Source organism: Astatotilapia calliptera, chromosome 13, assembly GCF_964374335.1.
Source record: "Astatotilapia calliptera chromosome 13, fAstCal68.1, whole genome shotgun sequence".
NCBI classification, from domain to species: Eukaryota; Metazoa; Chordata; class Actinopteri; order Cichliformes; family Cichlidae; genus Astatotilapia; species Astatotilapia calliptera.
The window spans coordinates 28,298,584-28,324,801 of record NC_137434.1 but is presented as its reverse complement, the minus strand read 5'-3'; the positions used below and the strand labels follow the sequence as shown (position 1 = coordinate 28,324,801).

At 38.5% G+C, this 26,218-nt stretch overlaps 2 protein-coding genes across 8 annotated transcripts in view; one reads left to right on the top strand and one right to left on the bottom strand.

Annotated features, from left to right (window-relative positions):
* Nucleotides 1–6,792, bottom strand: part of nckap1 (NCK-associated protein 1) — a 36,412-nt gene extending 29,620 nt beyond the window's left edge. For 4 of the 6 annotated variants that reach the window (XM_026189461.2, XM_026189462.2, XM_026189463.2 and 1 more), the window contains exon 1: nucleotides 6,436–6,785. In XM_026189461.2, the coding sequence (XP_026045246.1) occupies nucleotides 6,436–6,543 (108 nt within the window). In that variant the 5' untranslated portion in view covers nucleotides 6,544–6,785. Of the gene's footprint in view, nucleotides 1–6,435 lie in introns of all 6 variants that reach the window. The other 2 variants (XM_026189464.2, XM_026189465.2) reach the window with 1 other exon arrangement.
* On the top strand, nucleotides 5,844–25,242 carry LOC113034660 (dual specificity protein phosphatase 19-like). Of its 2 annotated transcripts, none has more exons than XM_026189468.2 (5): nucleotides 5,844–6,195; nucleotides 7,955–8,207; nucleotides 15,895–15,941; nucleotides 18,083–18,235; nucleotides 24,435–25,242. In XM_026189468.2, the coding sequence occupies exons 2-5, from the start codon at nucleotides 7,979–7,981 to the stop codon at nucleotides 24,615–24,617; spliced, it is 612 nt and encodes a 203-aa protein (XP_026045253.1). In that variant the 5' UTR covers nucleotides 5,844–6,195; nucleotides 7,955–7,978; the 3' UTR covers nucleotides 24,618–25,242. The 2 variants fall into 2 exon arrangements, with proteins under 2 accessions (XP_026045253.1, XP_026045254.1); XM_026189469.2 differs by lacking the exon at nucleotides 5,844–6,195 and adding an exon at nucleotides 7,512–7,742.
* The last annotated feature ends 976 nt before the right edge of the window (nucleotides 25,243–26,218 follow it).

The following is a 26,218-nucleotide window of genomic DNA, read 5'->3' as shown; positions in this document are numbered from 1 at the left end:
ACAGTATTTCCACATGAAACACATTTAAATAATACAAATTACAGCTAAAGGAATTGATTCTGTTAAATAAGATAACAACACAAAGGCCAAATCTGAGCCAGGAAAAGCTGTGTAATGCCTGTTTTGTCCTTGTCTGAAAGATACTGGTGCACAATAAATTAAGACGTGAAATCTGTATCATGTCAGTTCATCCTTTGATCATGTTATCTGGGTAATAGGGAAAGTATGGGTGTAACTTAGCCTATATGCAATCTTTGGTTCTGTACGAAGTTTCCAAATTTGAGTACACGCTCTGTAAATATTTCCATGATAGCACCAGCTCCAAACCTTCTTCCAACACTTTTTAAACACATTACATTATATACATGTCATTTGTTTAATACATGCACTATGTTAACTAATGCTACTCACTAACTTTGACTTTTTATTGGCTTTCCTGCAGCTATAATCTATGGCATCTCTACCAACCACCATACAAAGCCCATGCCAAGATCCCGGGTCTCATTTTTCAATTACAATTTTAATAAAGCGTTTATAAACAAGTTTGTTGTTTTCTTAGTGTTAACAAGAAAACAACAAGACAAGACACTCGGAATTAATCTTTGCACATGTTTAGAGCTTAGAGTAAATACACTGCTCAATTAGTATTTAATTCTATTCATGATGAATATGTTGCCAAATATGGCATTTCTTTTAAATCTATATATATTATGAGTCTTTTCTTACACACACACCATGCAGTATATTCAACTGCATGGTGTCAATCAATTGATCAGTTAGCCAGTCAATTAAAAATGTTAAGGATTTATGATTTGTTTGTTTTTGTCTTTATGTATCAAAGCTTGGCTACAAAGCCATGGCCCTATAAGCAAACTTAAAATGAATACTGGGCTCTGTTTTCACAAGTTCAGATTTTATTTCCGGTAGCATCTATTACATAAAGGAAATGGGGAATCCCTCAGGAAACATTTTAGTGACACCAGGCATTTGAGGTCTGTGGTGACAGACGTGAAGGTGATGCCATGAAGGGATGAAAGTCAGCAGGTTTTCATCCAAATCAAACAGCTAATTTCACTTATTGAGCACATGTCAGCAAAAAGAAGCACCTGAAAAACTGCCGGCTCTTCCCTTAATGGCGAACTCACCCTAGCCGATTTTATATCTTCAAATCAAACAGAATTAATTTAAAAAAATATTAAATTTGCCAGCACTCTGATGAAATTCACTTTGCACTGCATTTTCTTTGGGGCAACATGCCACTGAAACCATGTAAAATTTATGGAGGTCTTGGGCCTTATCCATCTCATAAAGTAGCCTTGAAATTAAAAATGAGGAGTAAAAATGCCCCTGGTAATCAGGTGTGCCCTTTAATAAATGTCAACCTGCAAATTTTCACCCCAGCAGTTATTCATTAATGTGTTAATGTCCCCTCTGCGCCACCATACAATAGGTAAGCTAATGGCCAGGCGATACTTTTCAGTATTTTCTCCGCAACAAAAGGAAAGCAACCACATTTTGTGGATCAGAATGCAGAGTGATGCCGAAAAAAGGTTTTGAAGCTCAGGGGAAGAAAAAAAGGCTGGTGGTAAAAGACAGAAGAAGGGGCATTAAGTTTCTGGAAGGTAAAAGTGATAACACTTTCAATAAATTTACAAATATTTGATATTTTACCAATATACAATTTAAAAAAAAAAAAGAAAATTTTATATATATATATATATATATATATATATATATATATATATATATATATATATATATATATATATATATATATATATATCCCCAAATGAACCTGAATCATAAAGGAACAATTATTTCAGATTATCTTCCCAAAAACTGCTTCATTTCATCAAACTTTGGTATATCTTCTGTTTTGACTATGTTATTGTACAGAACTTTGGTCAACAATTGTTGTTTTTAAAAGTGCTATATAAATGAATAAACTTGAAACTTGAACTTGAAAGCAAAAGTACTGCAAGAATCACCAAATTAGTAACGTTTCAGAGATGCTGTTTAATTGTGATGGTGTCACAGATGTGTAGGTATAACTTAAGAGACCTTTGAAGAACTTTAAACTAGGGATGCACCAATCCAGCTTTTTCCACTTCCAACATGATGAGGAATCCTTGGCTTTAAAGGTTTTCCAATACAGAGTACCAATCTGATATCAGAGTTAATGTCTCACTGTGAGAAAATGACTGAAAACCATCATTTTATGAGCAAAGTTTAATGAAACAACTTTCATTCTAACTTGACTAAAAATAACAAATACATCAAAGGACAAATTCACTATACTACATGCCAAAGATGAATACAACAGAATTAAAAAAATAAATAAATACATTAGCATTATCTGTTTAATTTATTTGTACTAGTCTGATTTCAGCCCACAGTGAAACCAACATCCCTCCAGTTCCTAGCTTACCTGATGTCTCTGACAGAACATAATCAAAGGAAAGTAAATAAGAGTACCTGAATAAAAGTAAATATGAGAGAGAAGCCAACGCATCGATCCTGTCCAAGCGCTTAGATGTTAGCTTCTTCCGTGCACAAAGAACTGCACAGGATCCAGATATCTGATTGGTGCATCCTGAATTTAAACATGACATCTGAAAAGCAGTTTAAAGACTTTTCTATACATTTCAGCAACACAACTGCATTCTTACATATTGGCCAGTTTTGATTTTAGTCACAATAAACTAAAGGCCTTTGACTCAAGTTCCTCAGACATGGATTAAGTTGTAGTCTTGGACTAAATGTGTTTTTTCAATGCTTCAGTGAATGTTTCTCTTATTTTAGGACTAAGCTTAATTCATTTGTGGGAAACTGACTGAATATTCTTAACACTAGCTTTGGGGTGAGGGGCACGAAGGGTTAGCTGAGTGTGAGTGGGGTTAAGAAGAACAGATACCCCGAAGAAGTAAAATGATGTTAGAAGGTCTACTGGCTGAAAGATAAGCACAGCAAAGAAAAACTTTAATGCCAGCTCAGCCAAGATTAATTAAGGAAGAGATTTTAGGGTTTCTGCAGATAGTCGATGGTGTGATGAGTGAATATGCTTAAAATGGATAGGAACATTGCTGTGATCTTAGATGAATTACTATCTCCCAAAGGTAGAAACCAAACAACAAAGCAAACACAATTATCTCCACTGATTAAATATTATAGGAAACTTTGATAGGGTTTGCAAGATTAAAGAACCAAATCAAAAGATTGAGCACATGGATTTTGGTACAAATTTCTGCCCCAGTTCTTTCATTCCTAGCTTTGGGATGCAGCTAATACTGGATGCTAGGACGTTTTCTAATATTACAAGGTAAAATGAAGCATTAAAATAACATATGAACAGGTCAGAGTGGATATGTTCAGAGGATTTATGGTGGGGCAGGTTTGAATATAGATAGATATGAAGATGATGGGACAGACAGAAAGAAAAAAGGAAGGAAGGAAGAAGGGAGGGAGGAAAGGAAGGGCGTATTAAGAAGAGTAATCAGCAGCAAAATCTTAGTGTCTGACTGCTCATACTGTGTTATAACTTTAACAGACATGCTCAAAGCAAATTTATTACTACAGTGGCATTTTAGCTGAGTGTTTTACACAATGAGGGTGCCTTCAGACCAAAACAAAATAATGCTTTGAAAATTAAATGCTGTAGAAAGACACCTCCAAACTACACATGGGAAACAGTATGGGCTTTCAGACAGTTTAACACTCTACTCTTCACTTGTTAAAACTGGCTAAGATATGACTGGCCTCTTTCACTCGCTCCCTCTTTTTCTATTCATCATACATACTCAAGCAACAAAGGCTCATCCCACACAAACAGACCCACTACTCTTTTTTTCCCTCCCACACACACAAAGCATTAGTGTAAAACTTGAGCAAGAGTCAGTTAACATTAGTAAATGTGTCTTATATAACTGAGCCTATTGCAATAAGAAGCAGATGTAGTATCAATGTGGGCACTGAATTTATTTTCCCACCACGTCACTTTAGCTTCCGCATGAGTTTACTAGTTTTATTGTATCTATTTTTATTTTACTGAATTATTATGTGTGCTGATGTTTATTCATCAGCACACTAATGGCTCATAATTCGACAGACATCCCAGTCTAAAGCATCCTCATAATTTCTGCCTTGGAAAATTTAAAACAATCAAAGAATGATTTCTAGTTTTTTTATATTAGTTAACTAAAATGCAGTTTGTTTGTTTTTTACTTCTGATCTAGTCTTGGTTTTTAAGTGTGTTTGTAGTCAACTGTAATAGCCTTAGGGCACTTACCACAAACATGCAAGTAGGGTGTGTTTTTGATGCTTTTGGGTGTGTTCTGCTATGAAACTTTAAGGCTATGGTCAAAAAATGTCAGTTTTGCTTAGTTTAATTTGTAACTGCACAAAGTGAGCAGGAGGCACCTGCATGACAGCCATAAAAAGAGCTGGTGAGATTCTGATCCTCTAAATATGAAGGAAAGGAGATCAGCATGTCCCTTGTCACCTCCTTTTAGCAGAGGATAAAGCATCCTGTATCAAAGGAAAAGAGATAATACCATGCCATAACTCATAGAAATGCACTATCCAGCAATCAATCATTATGATTGTGAAACAAAGCTGATGGGGTAAACATTAATTAAGTTTGTTTTTCTTTTAATTTGATAACCGCCTGATATGTTATCAGTCGTGTTATACCAACAAGGAAAATGATCAAAAGCAGGCTGTTGTGATAAAATCTGCTTCAAGGAGCTCTATGCATTTTTGGCATGTTCAGATCTTTACAGTTAACTGAAGGGTTGCCATAATTCATTTTTGCATCATTTCTGTCCAATACTGCATTTTCAGCCTTAAGGTTCTTAAGGTTCAGGCTCAGAAAGCTTTAATAAAGGCAGGAGTTACACTGGGCCATCTCTCCAGCAGTGTCAACTCAATGAGACACTTCATTTCACTCTATAAGCCATTTATTCCTATGTATTGAACACTGAAAAGCAAAGGGGGGCAAAGTATCTCAGATAAGGTTCTTGTAATTCATCTTTGGGATATTATACTGTCACCACACCAGCCCACATCAAGTTATTAAGGACATTTTATAAGCGCAGCCAGATTCTCTTCTCTTTCCCTAACTCCTTATAAATTATCTTTCAGGAGAGGGCTAAAGCCCTTTTCTCAAGGTGATCAGGAAAATGCAGCCCTGAAATTTCTCTATACAGACCCCAATTTCCTCAAGAGGCTTTACTTTTTCCAAGCTGCCATTTAACCAGATGAATAAGAAAAAATTTTAATAACTTGCCTGGTTAAATAAATGCCAGGTAAAAACTGATATTATGTGAAAGTAAGGCTTTACCCTAGCTTAGTTTCAGCTGATACCTCTCTATCACAACACACAGCCGTTTTTGACATGAAGTCATGCTGATGGTTTCTAAATGATCTCTTGGTAGCTTTATTTACCTTTGTGTTTTTTAGCTCATTTTAAATACATAATTTTGCATTACGTGCCTTTAAAGATTAACATTAACCCATGAAAAGCTTATTGGACAGATGTCAAACTGCATAGCATTTATGCAGTCAAGCAAAACGCCTGCTGGATACAGCTAGGGTGCAAATGAAACCATTCGTTTATCATTGGCCAGCATATATATAAAAAATTAGATTCTGGTTGTATCGTAAATATTTGTTCGGTAATCAGTTGAAAATAACAATCGAACGTCCAATTAACCGACTTTACTCGTTACTTTCGCTTCATTTTTTTCCACAATTAGTGTACCCAGCTAAACTAGGTACCTGCCAGCTAGGTCTGAAAAAAGCATCGAGTTCGGTTATGTATATGTCAGTGACTGGGGTGAACTAACAGGCTGCCTGCAGCTGGAGTTTGGCGTTTTAGCTCTTGGTGGAGGGGAGACGACGCCCGACTCCTAGCTTCATTAGCAGTTAGCTTAACTAGCAGCCGCCGCCATTATAGCGGCCAACGACGGCAGCTAGCTTCCACCACTAACGCAGGCCCAGGGATTTAAGGGGCTTGTTTGGCTGTTTCGGTTCTTTTTGTTTATCGCGCTACCCATTACAATCAACTCCCATTTTGATTAATCTAACCGAAAATCAGTTCACGTCGTAAATCCAATGGCCAGCTTTACCGCAAGCTAACGTGACAGCTAGTGGCTAGCTGTGCCCACAACCTGCTTCCAGGGATACCAAAGGGATAACGTAAGTGTCGTTTGACGCACATAAACACGCAGTTAGTAAAATAATAATAATGCCTAATGTCTAAAATGAGACCTAAAAGTCTTCTAACTGCTCATGCCGTGAGAGTAGCAATCAGTGCTAGCTAATCCCATATATCTCCCTGATGTTAATTTGGGATGTCCGTAAAAAAAAAAAAAAAAAATCTGTTCAAAGACTTGTATGCGATCAATGGGGGGCACAGCCTTGCGTGTGTGTGCGAACCTTTTTAATATTGTAAACACGGGTCAGCATCCCGATGCCTCTGTCGTTGAGGATGGTGAGTTTTTCTGCCAGTTTCTGCTGGCTGGGCTGGATCACTCCCCGAGACATCTTCTCCTCGCTGTTCGCCTAAATCTCCAAAGCAATCCAGTAAAAATTCCACAAATCTCCGCAGTCTTGTTCCGTAAAAATAGGGAAGAAATGGAAACTATGATTTATGTCGTTATTAGATTAAATTTCGCCCATGTTCAACCAGCTTCCTGTACTCCACCCCACCGTCTCCCTGCCTGTTTTTCTTTTTTTTTTTCGTTCCCTGGATGAGGAGTTGTCCTGGTTTTCACAACGAGGCTGGCTAATGCTGCGTTCACGGACCCTCGTTAATTTTTTTTATTTTAAAGACTTGGCGTATACTTCCAGATGATGCTAAGATTTGTTTTTATAACAGAAGTTGGCAAATTCATTTGGTACACCACCTAAACATTAACAGCTCATAACAAAGTAGTTTAAATAAGTAGAATAGGGGTCTGTCACATCAACCGTCTGTATGTTCCCTTCCCTGGGCTCTTCCTTTTCTTCTTATCTTATCTTCAACATCCTTTTTCCATTATATCCACTCCTCCTCCTCTGTACATATCAAAACCATCTCATCCTTGCCTTTCTAACTTTGTCTCCAAACCCTTCAACCAGAGCTGTCCCTGAGATGTACTCGTTTAAAAAAAAAAAAAAAATCCTGATCATCCTGGTCACACCCAATGAAAATCTTAGCATCTTCAACTCTGCCACCTCCAGCTCAACCTCCTGTCCTTTCTGTTTGTGCCATCATCTCCTAATCATATGTCATAGCAGGTTTCACTATCACTACCTCTGCTCATTGCAGCTATTAAAAAATAAGTAGAAGAGTATATGACTCAATAAAACCAAATAGAATATGACAGGGCAAAAAAAAAAAGATGAAAAATAGTTCAAAATCAAAATAAATGCAATAAACAGAGATAAAAAAAAATATTAAGTAGAAGTATAATTTTCTAGCAGTCAAACCGGGCCTTTAAAAATCTAACAAATTTACTATTTTATTTTGAGCATTTGAACGTATCACATTGTGACGTAGCTTCCGATTCAGCTGTCAGTCGCAGGAGCTTACACTTTCTCACAGATTGTTTCGTTTTTTAAATTTTTTTTTTATCTTGTATTAAAAAAATAAAGCTGTGATAATGTGAGATTCTACTGCAGCGATGGCATAAAGCCCTTTTAAGGCAACAGCGGTCTAATCTTTTGCGGAAATTTGATTGAATCCAGTCCATTTAAACCAGGTTAGTACAAAAGTAGAGAAACTAACGTGAGATGTGTTTACATTCAGACATCAGCTTCACTTGTTACAGACATCAGTGCCTTCCCTTTTCAGTTTAACATTTCTTGTGGCATACACAGTTTTAGCCCAGTTTGTGTAACTATACATTACCAATACTTAACAAATCAATTACAAACTTAATGCTTCAGCTAAATATACGTTTGCATGTTTCAGGCCAGTCTTGTAAACTTTGTTGAGATGCATTCACTGGCTCAGGAGATCCACGGCTTCGCGAAACACCGACTGAAGAAACAGTGCACGCGTGTTACCACAGTGACAGGCAAAAAGCTGCTGGAGAGGAGGAGTGATGGAGGAGAGGGAGATGTGGAGCTGGTTGAAGAGCTGGAGGATGGAAATGGGTGTGGATTTGTAGAAGATAACAGCCTGGACCTCCAAGTTGGTGTCATCAGACCGTTCCTCCTGCTGGGTAATCTCTGTAGCACCATTCTTACAAATGCTTTTTTTTTTCAGTGCTAATCCCACCACATGATTGCACTATTCTAGAACCAGATCGATATATCTGTTGGGCATTGTTAGCAGTTGACCTATTGGCCTATCACACGTATATATCTGCATATAGATTGTCTGATATGCACCAATATTTTCACAAGACATAACACAGAAATCTCTCATCGCTGTCTGCTGATTACACATAGAGTGTCAGCAGTTTTGCATTTTGAATATTAAAGCATGCAAATCTATTTTAGGAACCCTCAACAGAAAACAGTGAATCTGGGAATATGCATAGGTTCAACAGAAATTGACACAGTATCTGGGTCTAACAAGTAAAGTAGCTGCAGAAGTGTTGTAAACCTGTATTCTTTCTCATGGCTGGCAGGGGGCAAAAATAATTCAAGTTGTCTAGAAGTCTATGGAAAAACAGCCCTACTTCTCACTTTTTCTGTAAGCTCAGTAAACCCTTTCCTGATGGGTTTGTGGTCTCAGTCGCTAGGTTCAAGACTCATTTAACAGAGCATGATGGTCATTTTCTAAATTGTCATCCAGTTTAGCGTAAAATTAGTGATAAAACAGGGTATGTGGCTATCTTGTGATTTGTAAGTCAATATCCTGTCAAGCATAATTGCTCAGTTTTCTCAGTCGATTTCACCTATTGGCTTCTGAGTCTTAAAAGAGTCTAGTGTGGTGCGCCGGTTGAGATCGCTGGAACGAGCAGGCAACCATATGCCACAAGGCTGAGAGCGGATGACCCGGGTTCGAGTCCAACCTGCGGCCCTTTGCCGCATGTCTTCCCCTCTCTCTTCCCTCCACTTTCCTGTCAGTCTTCACTGGCCTTATCAAAGCTAAAGCCTTAAAAAAAATCAAGACAGAATGGCCCTGGTCAGATGGTGGATTCAAACCAGGACCTCCTTGCTGTGAGGCTAACCTGTGTAAAACAACATAGTTAAAGTAAAACCATCACAGGCGCATAGTAAGGGCCTTCAGCTGTGCAAACATTTATATATATATATATAAAGCGTTCTTTAGGGCAGCGGGGTTGAATAACTCTGAGTCACATGGCTCTGTTGTAACTGACAAGTTATTGTATGAGCATGCAGCGTCCCTCAGTTTTCACACGTGAACAAACAATTTGAGGAGAATAAGCGGCAGATATTTTCCACGCTTCTCCTTTGTCACGTCTAACACTTGGGAGAAAATAGTCCACTTCAGAAGCATATGCACTTCCGGAAGTACTCTGTGTACTTTACATGAAGAAGCTGCCTGGACAGAGCATGCAGGATGCATGTCACCCACTCTCTAATGGTACATTTACTGGAATATTAGCCATGCTTTTCACACAGTGATACAACTGGACAGCACACAGGCTTTTCATAGCAGGATTCAATATACAGTAAATGGTATAACATGGACAGAAATAAGAAGTTGATGTGATTTTGCCCCAAAACAAGATTTTAAAAAGCTTTTTTTTCCACATGGACATTTTACCTCTACCACCATCTTTACTGTTGCTGAACCTTCCCACAGATTTAAATTCAGGACTCTTATAATGTCTCTGTGCAGATCCAGTTACTGTGGCAATGACTTAACATTATTAATTCCTAATAATGGATAAATCATTGTTGTTAATTTTCAATTTGTCCAAAGATAAATGTTGACTTGCCCGTTTAGCTGGAGGATGCAGCTTTCCACATGTCAGCATGCATCCATCCTGAAGCGTCCTTGAGCTTGACATTGAATTCCCACCCTGCTCTGAGGTGCTGTTCACATCTGTAACTAACGCTGCGCTTTGACCTCACTGCGAGAAACAATCGACGAGAGAGTTTCTCAGCAGGGATCAATAAAATATTACATCTGTCTGGCTCAACAGAGGTGACTCTCTTCCATACAGTGATCCATGCGCTTCAAACATTAAAACCTGTTTTCATTCCCCAAAGTACCTCAGTGGTCACATCAACCTGTTATCACACTGTACAGGATGATAGGGCATGTGTTAATAGTTCTCTGATATTTTTGTAACTGCCTGTGAGAGTATCTCTGTTTTTTTCAGTGCTCTTGTGACAGATTTTCATTGTATATTCTGTAAATAGAGTACAGTACAGCTCTGTCAGGCTGGAGGCGAGTTCCTCTCTGAAGGCTTTGTGCAGACTCCCTCAGTTGTCTTTGGCGTGATGCTGTGATATTGCTAATATTTATAATGTGTTGCTGTCCTCTGGCTACAATCCACTGACAGTTATTATATTTTGACATACACATAGATATCATCCAATTTAAACCAGCTCCTATATCTCCACAATATCAGTTAAAAAAGTAAACAAAAAAAACGTTTTACGATTTTATATTTCTTGCAGAGTGTCAGGTCATGGAAATGACATTCGTTCCCCCTTTTAGATGCATTTAATATGAAGCTATAGCCAAAGAAGAGTCATAGTATAATAGTATGCCTGGCAACATTCTAAAATTAAAATAAACTACCTACTAAAAGTCTTTCAAAGCGTTCCAACCTACAGGTTTGCGTGTTTTTCATTTAACCCAAATGTCTCTAGTGCTGTAGAAAATTTGTTGAGCTTCTATTTTTAACGTGTATAAAGGCTGACGGCATCCCCCTGTTTCCAGTCTAGCTATGTGCTGGTGCTTAATATTTTTGATCTTTCAAGCAAATGCAATGTTGAACTGATTTGTGTTTGACTGAAGGTAATAAAACATAGGAAGTATCTCATATGAGCAACTTTGGAATCTTGAAACAGAACATTTTACTTTAAATAATTCAATAAATGCAATTTATTATTCTCATTTTTATTAGTAGTAGTAGTATTACAGCCACTGGCTTAAACTAACATTATTTTCCTTTGACCGTGGCCTTGAACATCTTTTGAAAAGAAACGCCCAAAAAAGTCTTCAAGAAAAATCCCTCACACACATACTGTAGGAGAAATTCCCTTCCTTTATCTGGAGACCTAAAAATGACCGTGTGTAGTGCATCTGATCTATGGAGGCAAAGATTGTTCCTCTTCTAGTTTTTAAGAGACAGGATGGAGATAAAAATATAAAAAATAGCAATCGATTAAGACACATTTTTTCCAAATCTCATTATTTTTAGAATAAAAATGGACTCTTTTTTCCCATTATTGATTCAAATGCATCTACAACAACATCTGCAGGCAAGAGCAGAGAAGTTATTCTCTGTGTGTGTGCGGGGTATTCATTGGGATGATCTGCAGTTTTTTTCATGGTACATGTCGCTTTAAGGGAGGATTCTCCCTCACCAATTAATAACACAGATACAATTTTCACTGATAAGCAGAAACATGTAATAATGATATACAAAAATAACTAAATGGAAATGCAGTGAAAATCAATAGAAGAAGTATCGACTTAATTTAAAGGTTTTGGGGCAAAGTCTGCCAACTAAAAAATGAAAGTGGCAAAACCTCAGTCACACAGGCCTGGAGACCAGTTGGTGATGCTCTGGCACCCTCAGTTGCTACGGGGGAAATGTACAGTGATGAAAGAAAGTATTTCTCTCCTTCCTGACTTCCTTGTTTTTTGTCATATTTGTCACACTAGAATGTTTCAGGCCATTAAACAAATTTTAATATTAGACACTGATAACCCGAGTAAATACAAAATACATTTTTTCAATGATGATTTCATTTATTGCAGGTCTGGGCTCTTTTGTGACCTCCTGGATGAGTTGTGGGTGCGTTCTTGTTGTAATCTTCATAGGCCGACTTCTCCTGGGAAGGTTCACCATCAGTTTTCTCCTTGATGGCTTTGTCACCCGTTCCAGACTGATAGATCACTTTGGTTCTCATCTGTTCTCGAGTTTCTTTAGCCAGTGGCATGTTGTGTTGCTTTGGGTTCACAGACAACTCTCTAGGTCTGCATAAATGAGGCTTTAGCGATTGATTTTGCAGTAGTGGCCAAAAACCAGCTGGCAGATAATCGTGCATTACACATTTTAACCTCGCAACTGGCGGTTTTCAACTTACCTCTAAGGCTATATGACTGGGGCCTAACTTTAATGTGTCTTCATCCCCTGTGCAGTAATTGTTACAACAGAAACAGTAACAACTAAACGCTGTTTTTGAACCCTCTCATGTTGGGGAGCTCTCTCCATTAATTTGATACTCACTTTTATTTTACTTTTGGTTTCTGTGACTCTACCACTTCACCTTATGCCTTCCCTTTTAACAACAGAGCTCGTTTTCTTTTGGCGGATTGTATCCACCGTTACTTTGTTTCCACTTTCCACCATGTCAGCTACGTGGGGAAAACTACAGGAAATAAAAGTGCTTTCCTCTTCTCGGTGAGAGCCAGTCTAATTGTTGACCACATTAATATTCAGTTGGCTATTATACTGTGCAATAATAATAATTTATTATAAGTTAAAAACATGTCTACCTCTGCTTTAATAACACCAGCACATTGAGTCTATTGATTTTTTAATAACATCTGCCACACACCACTAAAAATATGATGGACATCTGTCTACTCTTCTTTAGCAGACTCGCTGAACAAGGTCCCCTGTCAGACTCTTATTTAAAAAGTGCTCTAAAAATCCTGGCATCCTTTCACAGATGTGTCAGCGTAAATCGTCTCCTTCTATACTGATGAGACATATGGGCCGGAGCAGGCTTATTTCCAAACACACGCTCAATCCTTTGGCTTTAGATGTGCATCTCAGCACCATGAGTTTGGCATTACGTAAAAGTGGATTGGCTAATGCAAAGAGTGCAAATGTTGCTACTTTGAAGACAGTAAGCTGAGAATCCACCCTGGAAAGTCTGGAGCAAGTGCTTCCATCATATTCTGCTTCCTGCCCATATGTCTCCCTCACATAATTACCCAGCTCCTGCTACTCAAGACTTCCACTGCTGTCTTCATGAGGAGTTATTTGACAAATGGAAAGAGATCATTGCTCCATTTTAACTGTCTCCCTGCGTGATTTCCTTTCTCAGTTGAAACTGGAGTGCTGTTGCCTTTTTGTTTTTTACTTTATTGCCTGCAAAACAATAAGCATGGTCAAGGATATTGCAGAGACACAAAACAAATACAAAACAAACAAGACTGAATCATTATATCTATACCTGCTTGTGTCCCACAATGTCTGACCAGGGGGTTGCATCAGAAGAGGTGGGAAGGTGGTGGAAAAAATGCCAAAGTAATCATTCTTACCACCTCCATCACGGCTACAAGTAATGATAATAAATCAGTCGGGGTAAGTAGTGTGTTGGTCCCTGCCACTGGCAGAGAGGCAGGGACAGGGCACCGCCTGGAGCTCTAGAATGCCAAGGGCGGCGGAATATCTTTTTTTAATTAAAGATTATCTTTATTAAAATCACCCCTGTGTGATTAACACCATATTTTCCACTTGCTGTCATTTGTGTGGAGATATTTTAATTTATTCTCTCTGATTTTGGTCCTTTTTGAATCAACTTCAGAGCTCCATAGGAAGAGGCTGGCCCAGGGGGTTTGCTCCCTTTCAAAACCAGACCCTGAGGAATGAGCCAGTTTAGAAGGGACAGAATTCTTTCACTGCCTTCACTTCAGCAGGTTTTGTAAGTGTTCCTCATAAAGGCTTCCCTCATATGCTGATTGTCTGATTTGGTTTGCTTTAGAAAGCTAGTTGTGATTTCTTTCTTGCTTTGGTCTTAGTTCACCCTGGAGTAATTTGCTTTCAGTTATTCTCACATCCTTCCTATGCACGTCAGTGGAATGTTCACTGGTTAAAAGAATGACTTGTCCTGGAAAGGGTAAAGCCACTGCCTTGATCACTACCCTTTCCTCCAGCTCTGTGAACATCCTACCTGCCCCTTCTCCTACAGTTCCTCTGACCATGATGAAAAATGTATGCATGACAATTTACAAAACTCAGAAATGGCACTACAAAAATATTCTTTAAATGAATGTGTGTATTTCCTGTGGCATACGCAAAGGAACAAAGAAGCAACACCACCACAAACACAAAGTAGCCCACATGTCACATACATGCATGTGCTATCACCACTGGTAAAGATAGGGCCACTAGTGACGTGTAAACTGACTACATTTACTCAAGTACTTTACAGTACTTGTATTTCCAGGTCATTCTACTTAACAGTTTTTGGATGCAAATACTGTTTTTGTTCTTCATACCATTATTTTCAAGCTTTAAATAATTACTATTTTGCTCATTTTAAACTATAAATCTGCTGCTATACAATTCTCTGTTATTATAGTTGAAAGTTTCAGGCAATATACAGTAATTAATATACATACATAGTAATTAAAATCTTCTCCTACTGCAACATTAAAGTAATATACACATTAATGAATCCATTACCATGATATACAAATAAAGTAATGAAAACAGTCACAGTACATACATTGTATGTGATTGCCAAAACTTTTGTAGTATTCCATTTACTTATGTAAAGTATCTAAATATTTGGTTTCCCAATTAGCAAAATGGGTTTCAATGCTTTTCAATTATCAGCCTTGCTCACTGTGTTATTTTGCATGTAACTCCATATGGATGACTCCACAGCGCTGCTTATAAGCTTAAATATACGCAGCCAGTGATTTCTTGACCGGTGTTCTGTTTCTCACTAAATATTCAAATGTCCCGTGATCCACCCTGACTTGTTCTCAGTCCCTCTCTGTGTTCAGTTGATGAGCATGATCAGTTCCATTTATTTTAGATACAGTAAGGTGATTTAGGTGGGGACAAGTGAGCAGCAGCTATAATAAAGTAACAATTAAAAGGGTTTGTGAGTGGGAGAGTGATAGGGAATATATATATCTGCTAATTTATGTATATGTATATAATAATAATAATGATAATGATAGTAATGATAATAATGCAGTTTTCCACCTACACTCTATGCTGCATTATTTCTTTTCAAATTTTGCTGATGAAGGTTTATTGTCATGAAATTGTCTCTTCTCGCAAAAAGAATCATGAACTTCCTTCTCTGCAGTGACAGATAACTCTGAATAGCTACTGTATTTCAGCAGTTTTTAAGCCTAGTCGAGTGTGACTACATACACAAATCATCTGATTCCTATCCCAGATTTTTTCTGTAGCTTTAAGCCGTTTTGCTCTTGGTTTTTGCTGACTGATATCTTCCCCGCTTGGTACTGCGGCTGTTCAAAAAGGGTTTTGTGTCTGCATGTTTTCTTACGAAGTGATATTGTTGCTGATATCCTTCAGCTTTTGCTTTCCCTGCAAAACTTGGCACCGCTTTAAAACATCCTCATATCGATAGGGTCAAAGGTGTCCTTTTCATGAGATAGTTGCTGTTTCCTGGTCTGTTTGATCATCTGTAATCTATTAAATGCCAGGAAATACCTTGCCTTGTTTCCCCACAACCCAAAGTCACTTCTTTAGATCATTCAGTCACAGTGTCTGGCATTGCTTTTAGTTGTGAAAATTCAAGTTTTACTCAAAAAAGCAGCACCCCAGTAAAGAAATATGACCAAATGGTACATTTTACTTCTCAGAGGTGTAAATAAACACAGTGTGCTGAAAATATTTCTATTATTAAATTGGTTTAAGCAGTTTTACGGCTGAGGAATTATCATCATGCTACAGGAAGCTTTATTTAAACACACTTGGTAGGCAGATGCATGCCCCATCTGTCTGCCTTCTTATCGAGTTGTTTCTGTCTTTTCAGGCTCTCAGGATGCAGCCCACGACATTGACACCCTGCAGAGATATAAGGTCAGTGCAGAGGGATCAATAGGGCGGGCATGCCCTTGCTTTGTTGTGATAGCATGTGTAGTGACATGAGATTAGAGGCAGCTATGTAGCTGAGCTTTCCTGCGGGTCAGCAGCAGCCAGCGAATAGCCAGAGGAGCTTCATGACTCATGCAGTGACAGTTTAGCACAGTAGAGGGAGTAAATGATTACAGTAAGTCTCAGCGCTGCTCCTCCACATCAGTGAAATGTGACTAGTCCTTCTCTGCAGTGGCTGCTCCCAGGCATGGGCATATTGCTGCCTGTGCACTCTCAGGATGATGAATTGGAGAGATTACGAATACCTTCACTTCCTGTTTCTAGGATGAAACCTTGGCTGTCTAAATTCAGGTTTTCTTAGATAGCTATTAAACTCAGGAGATTTGACAGCCTGCCCAAAGGCACTTTCTAAAAACCTGCTCTTACCAGTAGAACAATGCCTTTAAACACTGCAGTGGAGTATTTTGTTGGTAAATCTCACATTGAGACTGGCAGAATGTCAGATCTACTCACTGTAAAACGGACATATTATAGATATGATGCTACAGAGAGTAGAACGTCCATTTCCCAACCCAGCAAGAATATACTGGATAGCAGATTTGGTTAAAAAGTGAAAGGTGAAGAGTAGTCTTATTTTTAGAACTCCTATGGACAATCATGAAACAACCTACAGATTCCTACTTTTAGCCAGGAGGCAGCTTTGCAAACCATCCATTACCCAGTTAGAACCCCAAGTCACACGTTGATGTATATAAATGACAGAAGCGTGTTTTGTCAAACTATTGCCATCCTTCAATAGTTTGTCTGTCTGTACTAGATGCTGGGTTGATCAAATATCAATAAAACTAAAGACACACTCTAAAAATGTCATGTGTGTTTTTAAAGGCCTAGTTGCTCCAGGCAGGTTTAGCCAAAGAAAACAGCACCCAGTAGACATCTGGTGCTTGGTTGGTTTCCTGTAGTCATGGTTTTGATAGTGATCAACTCTCTGGTTGTCTGGCTTATTGCAGGGACATTTTCTACTGCTTGAAGTCTAACTGCGTTTGCCTTCCTATTCACTTTTCCATCTACAAAAAACTCCCACGTGGATGTCAAAAGCCAGACATTTAGCATGCAGACATAATTCTATTATTTATCATCATTGTGCCGTATGTCATTTTCTTTATTTTGAAAATCCACTGTAGGCAGCAACTACATTAACTGTGGTTTGTCAAAAGTGCATTTTATCCACCAAGGAATATCTGTAATAATGAAAAAATTATTGTTATCTAATCGGAACATACAGGGATATTTTAAAAGCTCAATCAATTAACAAGGTAAAAATTTTTCTTTTTACCTTGTGTGGCAAGACTCAAAACTTCTCTAAAACGAGGCTCACTTTCACTTTTAGCCAACATTACTTAAATAGGAGGAATAAGTACATCTGTTGGGACTATTTACAGCTACAGATTTATATATATTAAGTGTGAAAGTATTTACTGTAGCAGCAGGACAGAAAATAAACCACACTGTGTGTGTTTGATATGTTTTTAAATACTTTTTAGGCAATAATATAGCTCTCTGGCATACTGGAATGAGATTTATCAGACTTTGATACACACACAATACTTCCGAGAAGGATCATTTCACTGTTGATTTTGGCCTTTAATGGGATTTGTTGTCAATAATAAAAAATATAGTGTAACGCCTAACTTGTCTCTTAACGCGGAAGAGGATGTTAGATGATACAAGTAGTCTAAAAGCAGAGCACATTAGTGCGACGCTGAGATGTAACGGAGGAGAGAATTTAGCCCTCTGAGGTAAGCTAAATTTAAGTGAGAGTAGACAGATACTGCAAAATGAATTGGAGCCATCTGTCTTCTTCCCTGCCTACACTCGCTCCCTCTTGCTTTCCTCACCCTTTCCTCTCCATCTCTCTCCCCTTTCCTTCTTTCTCCCTGTGCCTCTGCCCTCTCTCAGTCACATTCAGCTTGTGTCATGTCATCAATATGGCTGACAGAATATCTCTCTTACTCTTCCGTCAAGGCAAAAAGAGCTTTTAAAGCAAGTCAATGCTCAGGGGTCATTTGCTCAAGGAGTTTCATGTCTCTGCACCCACTCCCTCTTCCCCATGTCCCCTCTGTCAGGTATCTCATGTGCTAAATGTTGCATATGGAGTCGATAACCTGTTCCCAGATAAGATGGTCTATAAGACGCTCCAGATCCTGGACCTCCCAGAAACCGAGATCACTTCCTACTTCGAGGAGTGCAGGTCCTTCATAGATCAGACTCGGGAACAGGTACGTACACACAGTTAGAATAAAGTCATCCACTTCTATACGTGGATGGCAGTTATGGCGGCAGAGTTCTGCAGAGATGATGTTCTTTGCAGGCCAACCCTGGCATTGCTTTGGCTCAACTGACTATCCATAAACTTATGATTATTACAGAAATAAGCCCTATGGGATGTAAAGTTTTTGACACTTACACTTTGTGTTCAGCAAGATGAACTCCACAAATTTCTCCAATATCTTTTTGAAGCATAAAATGCAATCGCAAGACATGAAAGACTGATGTTAGGCTAAAAGGCGTGACATTAATGCATTTAATGTCACGCTTTTAATAACTTTAAATGTCTGCAGCCTTTATTATCCACAAACTTTATATCAGACATCTAACCAAAAATCCCTTTTAAGAAAACTTAAGAAAGCTGTTGTTTTTTATCAATACGTATGTGCATTTTCTTTCATGTGAATTTATAACTTTAATCTAGATCTAAAATCTGAGTTATTCTGGGAATATTACCCCTACTCCCCTTGCCCCTTAATTCTTTATTTTCTTTACCATAAGTGGGCCAAGGCGGGAGGGCTGGTGAATGTCAACAGGATCACAGATACCTGTGTATCCGCAGAGTGGTCACAGTGCCCACCCATGCTTCTCGTTGTCCATCACCAACGATGCCTGCAGTGAACACAAGAGCATCAGAACTGGGCCATGGAATAAATGACGTTGGGCTAATTTTCTTCCCAGAGACTAAAAAAAGCAAGCAATATTTAAACCAGCTTTTCCCAAACATGCTACTTTTATTTTGACAGCTTACATTATTTTACTTCCTCACACAAACAAAATGGTTTCTAATGATGATGTTAATAGTCAATTGTGTATCCTTTTTTGCTTCAACGAGTGTTGCACATCCTCAGCTTTCCCTACCCATTTTTCTTTGGCCAATATCTCAAGCTTCTTCAGATTTGATGGTCTTCTGGCATGGACATTGGTCTTCAGTTTACCTCAACTATTTTCAGTGGGATACAAGTCAGGACTTTGTCAGTAGGATTCACCTTGGAGTTCACCAGGTGCATGTTTTGGGTAGATAATGTTGATTTCTGATTAAATTATTCCTAAATTGTGAAAAAACAACTTGGAAGATGAAGGCTGATGAACCAGACCCAATTTTTCTGCAGACTGCTTGAAGCTTCCTTTACAAATCTCCACATCTTCTTCTTTCTTTATGTTTTCTTCCATCTTGATGAGATTCCCAGTTCCGGATGCACTGAAGCATCCCCACAGCATAATACTTCCACCACCATATTTCACTGTGGGGACAGTGTTACTAGGGTCTTAAGCCTCTTCCTTCTTTCTCCAAACATAAGAGCTCTAGTTTCGTCTCATCGGACTAAAGGGCGCGCTTCCAGTGAGCATAATCTTTCTCCGGGTTATCGTTAACATATTTCAGTCTGGCTTGAAGTGCAGAAGTGGAGTTTTGTTGGTCTGCTGCCTTGCAGTCTATTCCTGTGAAGGGTTCTAGTGATTGTCTTCTCTGTGACTACAATCCCTGATTTGCCTAAGTCATTCACTAGTCTTGGCAGTTGTTCTGGGGTCTTTAGACACATCTTTCACCAGTTTTCATTCTAGAGTCTTTGAAATATTTTGCTTCCTACACCTCTGTCAGGCTTGTTCTGTACTTTGTGGCTGTCTTTGAATTTCGTGATGATACTTCTCACTCCTGTTTTTGGCACTTGGAAATGCTGTGATAACTTTGTATATCCATCTCCTCCTTTGTGAGCATCAATAATTCTTTTTCTCAAGTCTAAGCTGATTTCTTTTGTTTTTGGCAAGGTGCTTTCTCAAGTGACAACTCAAACCCTTGCTGAAGTTTTTATACTGCGAGTACAATGAAAGTTTTAACTTGATTTTAAAAGCTTTGAGCATTACAAAGTTCACATCATTGCACAGCAGTGGTTTGTTCTATGGCTCAATAAAAAGGTCAGTTTATCAGGGGGGTAATAATATTCACCCTGGTATTTTTTGTTGTTGTAATTGTGTGAAAATAAAACTGATGTTTTCCAAGAACAATTAAAAAAAAAAATTAGTATGCTTAGAAATGCTGAATTGAAAATGCTCTGTTAAATTTTTTTGACAAGAACTTTAAATTTCATGTTACAGGACATCTTACCCACAATCAATTCCTGCTCATTAAAATAGCACAGTTCATTCGCACGTGCCTCAATGATGCAGCAGTTGGTCGTCTATAGTTAGTACAAAACACTGCAGCAAAGCTCTTCACAAACCCATCGAACACATTACTCCAGTCCTCGCAGAATTACCCTGGCTTCCCATTCCTACAGAATCCAATTTAGGATTTTATTGATTGCTTTTAAACCACTACATGGTATGGCTCCACTTAATATCTCAGAACTCTTAACCCCCTGTTTCTGCGCCCGAACCCTTCGGATCAGAGAATCAATGGCTGCCACTGATTCCACGGTCCAGGCTTAAAATGAAGGGGATCCACATTGTTGCTGTTTTAGTTGCACCGCTGTTGAACGAGCTTCCTCTTATTATTAGATCAGGTAATAAATAAGATTTATTATTTTAGCTTCTGTATTATCAAGTAGACGATCAGTCCATGTGTGTTACCGCCTGCCTGGACACTGGTGTCTATGTACACCCCTTTTGCGACTCTTGTGGCCTCTCTGAGCTTGATAATGCAACTGTTCTGCAAAACTAAATTACAAATGATTTCAGGAACATGACAAAGCACCCATGGTGTCGACTTGGCTTTGCTATTTCCCAGGCCTCAAACCCCACCTTGCAACCTAGAGGAATTAAAGGATCTGCTGCTAATGTCTCAGTGCCTGACAGCTTCAGACGTCTGTGGAGTTCATGCCTTAACAGGTCAGAGCTGATTTGGCAGGCAGAGGGAACGATGCACAGTATTAAGCAGGTGGTTTTAATGTTGTGGCTGATTGGTACATATAAACGACAAACTTGTCAGCTTTTATGGTTTTGCCAGATTAAATGAAAATGAAAAACAACACCAACATAAAAAAAAGAAAATCTGATCTATTTAAAAACTCCTGCATCTACCTTCCCTGAGGAGATTCATGCAGCCTGAAAATGCCTTCTTTCATATCTGCTGGCTAATTTAACATGTCAGTGTGCGCACACAGCTATTCTGCTGCCTCACTGTGATGCATTTACACACATCTACAGGAGGCAGTTATCTGCAACTCAGCACAAAGGTGAGGTAGCAGGCCTGATTACCTTTTAAAAGCTTATGCTGGGGTCATCTAATGTAGTCTGCAAAGTAACATTTTGTGTGCTTTAACTCAATTTTCTCCTCAGTGATTTTACATGTTGTATGAAATACTTTTGAAGGGATTATTTGGCACGGACTTGCATCTCTTTCTGCTTGTGTGTGTGTGTGTGTGTGTGTGTGTGTGTGTGTGTGTGTGTGTGTGTGTGTGTGTGTGTATTGACCGTAAGCAGAACATAATGTGATGTGAGCGCTTATATGAAAACACTCAACTGGAGCGCAATGAAATAACAGCAAAACAAGAAACACTGACAAAACCAAATTAAGTCTCTGTGTTTGCTGTGATGGATTATGTAGCTCAGGCAATTTTCAGTCTGCAGAAGTTTTCTGTAGTTTTCTTTTGTAAAGAAGGAAAACAAGACCTAATATGTAACAATGCTGACTGAAGACACCAGCACAGATATTATAAGGGCAGATCAACCATTCTGAAAGATGGAAACTTATAAAAGAGAGGTCTTATACAGCACAATACAGATATTGTTCTGTGTGCACTTCAATAAATTGTATTTTTCCCAGTGGAACTGCTGGATATTGTTATATTAAAAAAAAAAAAAAAGAAAGCACTCTGATAGCATGCCACTTGCAGCAAGATCATTTAAATATCCTCTCCTTCCTGGGTACTGATGGACAGTAAAATTCAAAACTGCACTCACACGTTCAGTTCCACTTAATTTCAGCCTGGAAAGAGACTTCATTGTGCGACGGGAGATTTCGCTGTGAATAAAAGACAAAAAAGTGTCAATACACTGAGCTTCAGAAGTGAGCCGTGGGCCTGCACGCAAGATGTGGCTAGACTTTTAAAAAACATTTCCAGCAAGGCACTTTAGGCAGTAAAATAATTACATCAACATTAATATGTATCACAGTGCAAATTTTTGACACATTCTCACACAGTCCCAGATGCAGATTTGCTCTCTCTCAACTCGCTCTACATCATCCGTCTAATGCTCCTTCAGGAATATTAAGAAATCAGAAAATAACAAAATACAAAATACAGCGAAATTTATCTTTAAGCTTTAATAAATAGCATAAAAACATATTTATTCACCTTTACTCACGACCGGTATGTGGCCACATAAAAAGCTCACTTTGTGCGCTAACATTAAGAGAAATCGTCGTATGAAAATCTTTTGTGAATCAAAGTTTTATTTATACCATTCAAATTCTTTTTAAAATTTTGTTTTAGTTGACAGATTTCTTCTTTAGAGACAAAGTGATCTTTGTGAACTTAGAGTCACCCTTGTACTTCAGTGTAATGCTTTTACTTAACTCTGTTTTACTGAAGTGGGGAGTAGAAACCTCAGCCATACGGTCATGTGAAAAAGAAAGCATGTCTAAGAAAGCATATCTTTCATTTCTAAGGTTTCACATGTCAGGACATAATAAAAAATAATTAGATCCTTTGCAGAAGAATGATCTTGTTCATTGTGGAATAATGGACGTAAAATTCTTTGGAAATGCCCTTAAAGCCCTTCCCAGATTGATGGGCAGCAACAGTTGCTTCTTTAACATCATTGCCGATGTCTGTCCTCCTTTGCATCATGTTAACACACACACGAGAATGCTGCAGATGAAACGTGCATTTATAGAGGTGGTCACACTTTCTGATCATCAGTTCATCAGGTGCATCTGATTACCAGCAGCTGACGGCTATTCACCCTTTTAATTCCCAGGGAAGCTTAAAACCAAAGTGTACACCTCAACCCAATTGAAATGCTGTGACGGGACAAAGAACAAAATTGTTCCACAAAAAGTCCTAGAGAAAACAAATGGTGCTAAAGATGGTCTTTCACACACTCCTGCATTTTGGCATCTGCATTGATTTTTGTTAAATGAATACAGTTTAAAATACTAAGTCTTGTTGTTCATATGAGATTGTTTGCCGCTGTCAGCAGGAGCTGACTGTGTCTTGAGTGAATAGTGGGACCCAATTGCAGACACGGAAGGAGACGGAACTGCGTTTCAAATAAAAGACGAGCCGTTTATTCAGGCTGATTAAACATGAGTACAAAAATAAAGCAAAAAGCGAACAGGGGCGAAAACTAAAGTAAAACCTAAACTGGGGAAATTAAACTGTGGTAACTATAATTCAACTATAATAACTATGACAACAGATATGAACATGATTCTGACCAGGAACGTGCGAGAAACTGTGATGAGGAAAAAAAACAAAACAAAACACAAGGACACAACCTGAGCAGAATCATGAAGTACATGGAACTTGATGTGACGTGATGGGAGCAAACACAGACAACCTGACAAACACTGAATGAAAACACACACACTAAATACACACAGGAGGTGTTAAGGGGAAGTGGAAACACATGAGGAAACAGCTGACACAAATTAACATAACAACGTCACAGGGATAGAGTAAAACTAAACACATTGAACAAAGAAACACAAGACTTTCAAAATAAAACAGGAAACATGGAGAGACTTAGATATGACAACACAGGCTTGACAACATGAGACATGCGGACAAGAAACACATGACATATTGACACAGAAGACAAGAGTAGACTGGAAACCTAAACTAGAATAAGACTAAGAAGAATAAGAAATCAAAAATACAAAATAAACTGAAAATGCTCGGTCACAGACCCAGCACCTGACATTGTTTCTACTTTTAAGACTTGCTAAGGAACAGATAATTGTTTTGAATAACTGTGTACTAGTTTTCATGGTTTTTAAATGCCTTAAAGCCTCAAACTGATCTTGTAAATGGCTAAATGGTTGTTTGAAACTGACCAATTTTATGTTTAGAGTGTTATATATTTTCTTTAGTAATTTTAATTTACCATGAGGACAGGTTGTGATTGAAGTCGAGATGTGAAATCCTGACTTTTCTTAATGTTTACTGTGTCTGTTTTTGGTCTTACAGTCACATTCTCTTTCCACAGGGCGGTGTGGTGCTGGTCCACTGTAACGCTGGCGTGTCCCGCTCTTCCTCCATCGTGATTGGGTATCTGATGCTGAGGGAGGAGCTTTCATTTGATGATGCATACAGCCAGGTTAAGCTGGCGAGGCCATCGATTCGCCCAAACCCCGGCTTTTATCAGCAGTTACAGAAATACAAATCCTAAGGGTCTAAAAGTCTGTTTTTTGCTTTTAAAACTGTGTGACAAAATCAAAATTATAACTGGAGCACTAATGGGAAGTCTTTGCCCTGTGATAACATCACAAACATTTTTATGTGGGAACTATTTTCTTTCTACTCAATTACACTCGCCAACCATTTCACTTTCCAGGAGATAGTTTTCAGCTACTTCTAATGACGCTCATGCTTGTGACAGGGTGACGGGTGTCCTACTGTGTTGAGCAGCACTGTTAGCTAGCTGCATGCTTGTTTAGGTTGGCAGATGTAGAAAGCAAAAACAAGATAGTTCCTTTATAAAATGACATGGCCTGCCTAACCAGGCCAATATTTCTGGAACGAGACATCGCCTCTGAGTGTTTTAAGTCTTCATTAAAACACCATATGGCAACTGCCATTTAATTCCATTATAGTAAGAAACAGCAGACATTTCTGTAGTCAGTATCTCCCAAACTGTTTGACTCACACTAAAACAGTCTAAAAAGACAAATATGTCTACAGGGCAGAGGAAGAACATGAGCATTTGATTTTACATGCGGCTCCCCTTGAAACATTGCAGTTTTGATTTTTATGTAAATGAATCTGCCGATAAGTAATAAACATTTGCATGCCTAGTGCTAGTAAGTGTGTTATTTTTAAACTTCAGCATTGTCTCTTTGTAATACAGTTGAAAAAATATGGTTAAAGCTCTACTGGGAAATTGACTTACTATTTGATTTGTTAATGTTAGACACAGCTATTTGCTTTGCAGTATAGATTGTCTTCTAATTAAAGACGCACCGGTTTTCCTGAGGTACTACTTGATACCTTTCTCAACTACACAAACAAGTACACCATCAATTATAATGATTGCCCTCACTGCAGCGTTGTCTCTATCAATTTCACAACTTTGCAAAGTTGATGTGCTAACCCCGCTCTCCTGAAATAATTAGCTTGTAATTAGCTTGTTAGATAATGAGGGAGAATCCAGTTGGCTCGCATGCTAATCGACAAATACCGCTGGGGTGAGCTCCTAACACTGCAAACACACAGCACACAAAAGTATTATATCCTAATGTTCACCGTTTGAATGGATATAAAGGCTACAGGCCAGATGTGTGTTTGTTGTTCAGCTGGCTGAGAACGTTTACAACGGATTATTGTTACATATTCATGTCCAGAGTGTTGAAATTACCTCAGTGTAGTTTAAATATAATGTAATATTTGTAAGACAACTTAATCAGCAATGTTAGGGAGTTCAAACTAACACAAAAGCAAGTGAATATGCCCCTATAACTGCTTTATTTCCTTCACTATCTCACAGATTTCTCCAGTTTTAAAAAGTAATTTTTAAGGCTAGACTATTAGCTCAGAGCACTGAGGCAGATTGAGTTCTAAGGATGGTAATCTCAATGTCTCGGTCCACCGCTGCGGTCCAGAATGAAGTATCTGAATGGGTATTGGATGGATGGGAGCGAGACTGCACCCAAAGGAGGAATCCTAATTACCTGAATGCTTGCTTGGCTTTTTCCTCTAGCGTTGCACTGAGGATTGCATTTATGGTTTAGCATAAAATGTTGACAACTGTTAAGAGTTACCATTATATTCTCT

Coding starts and splice junctions, on each gene's coding strand:
- LOC113034660 (XM_026189468.2), top strand. CDS start 7,979: ATGCATTCACTGGCTCAGGAGATCCACGGCTTCGCGAAACACCGACTG. Junction 8,208..15,894: donor CAGACCGTTCCTCCTGCTGG/GTAATCTCTGTA, acceptor CTGTCTTTTCAG/GCTCTCAGGATGCAGCCCAC. Junction 18,236..24,434: donor TAGATCAGACTCGGGAACAG/GTACGTACACAC, acceptor CTCTTTCCACAG/GGCGGTGTGGTGCTGGTCCA.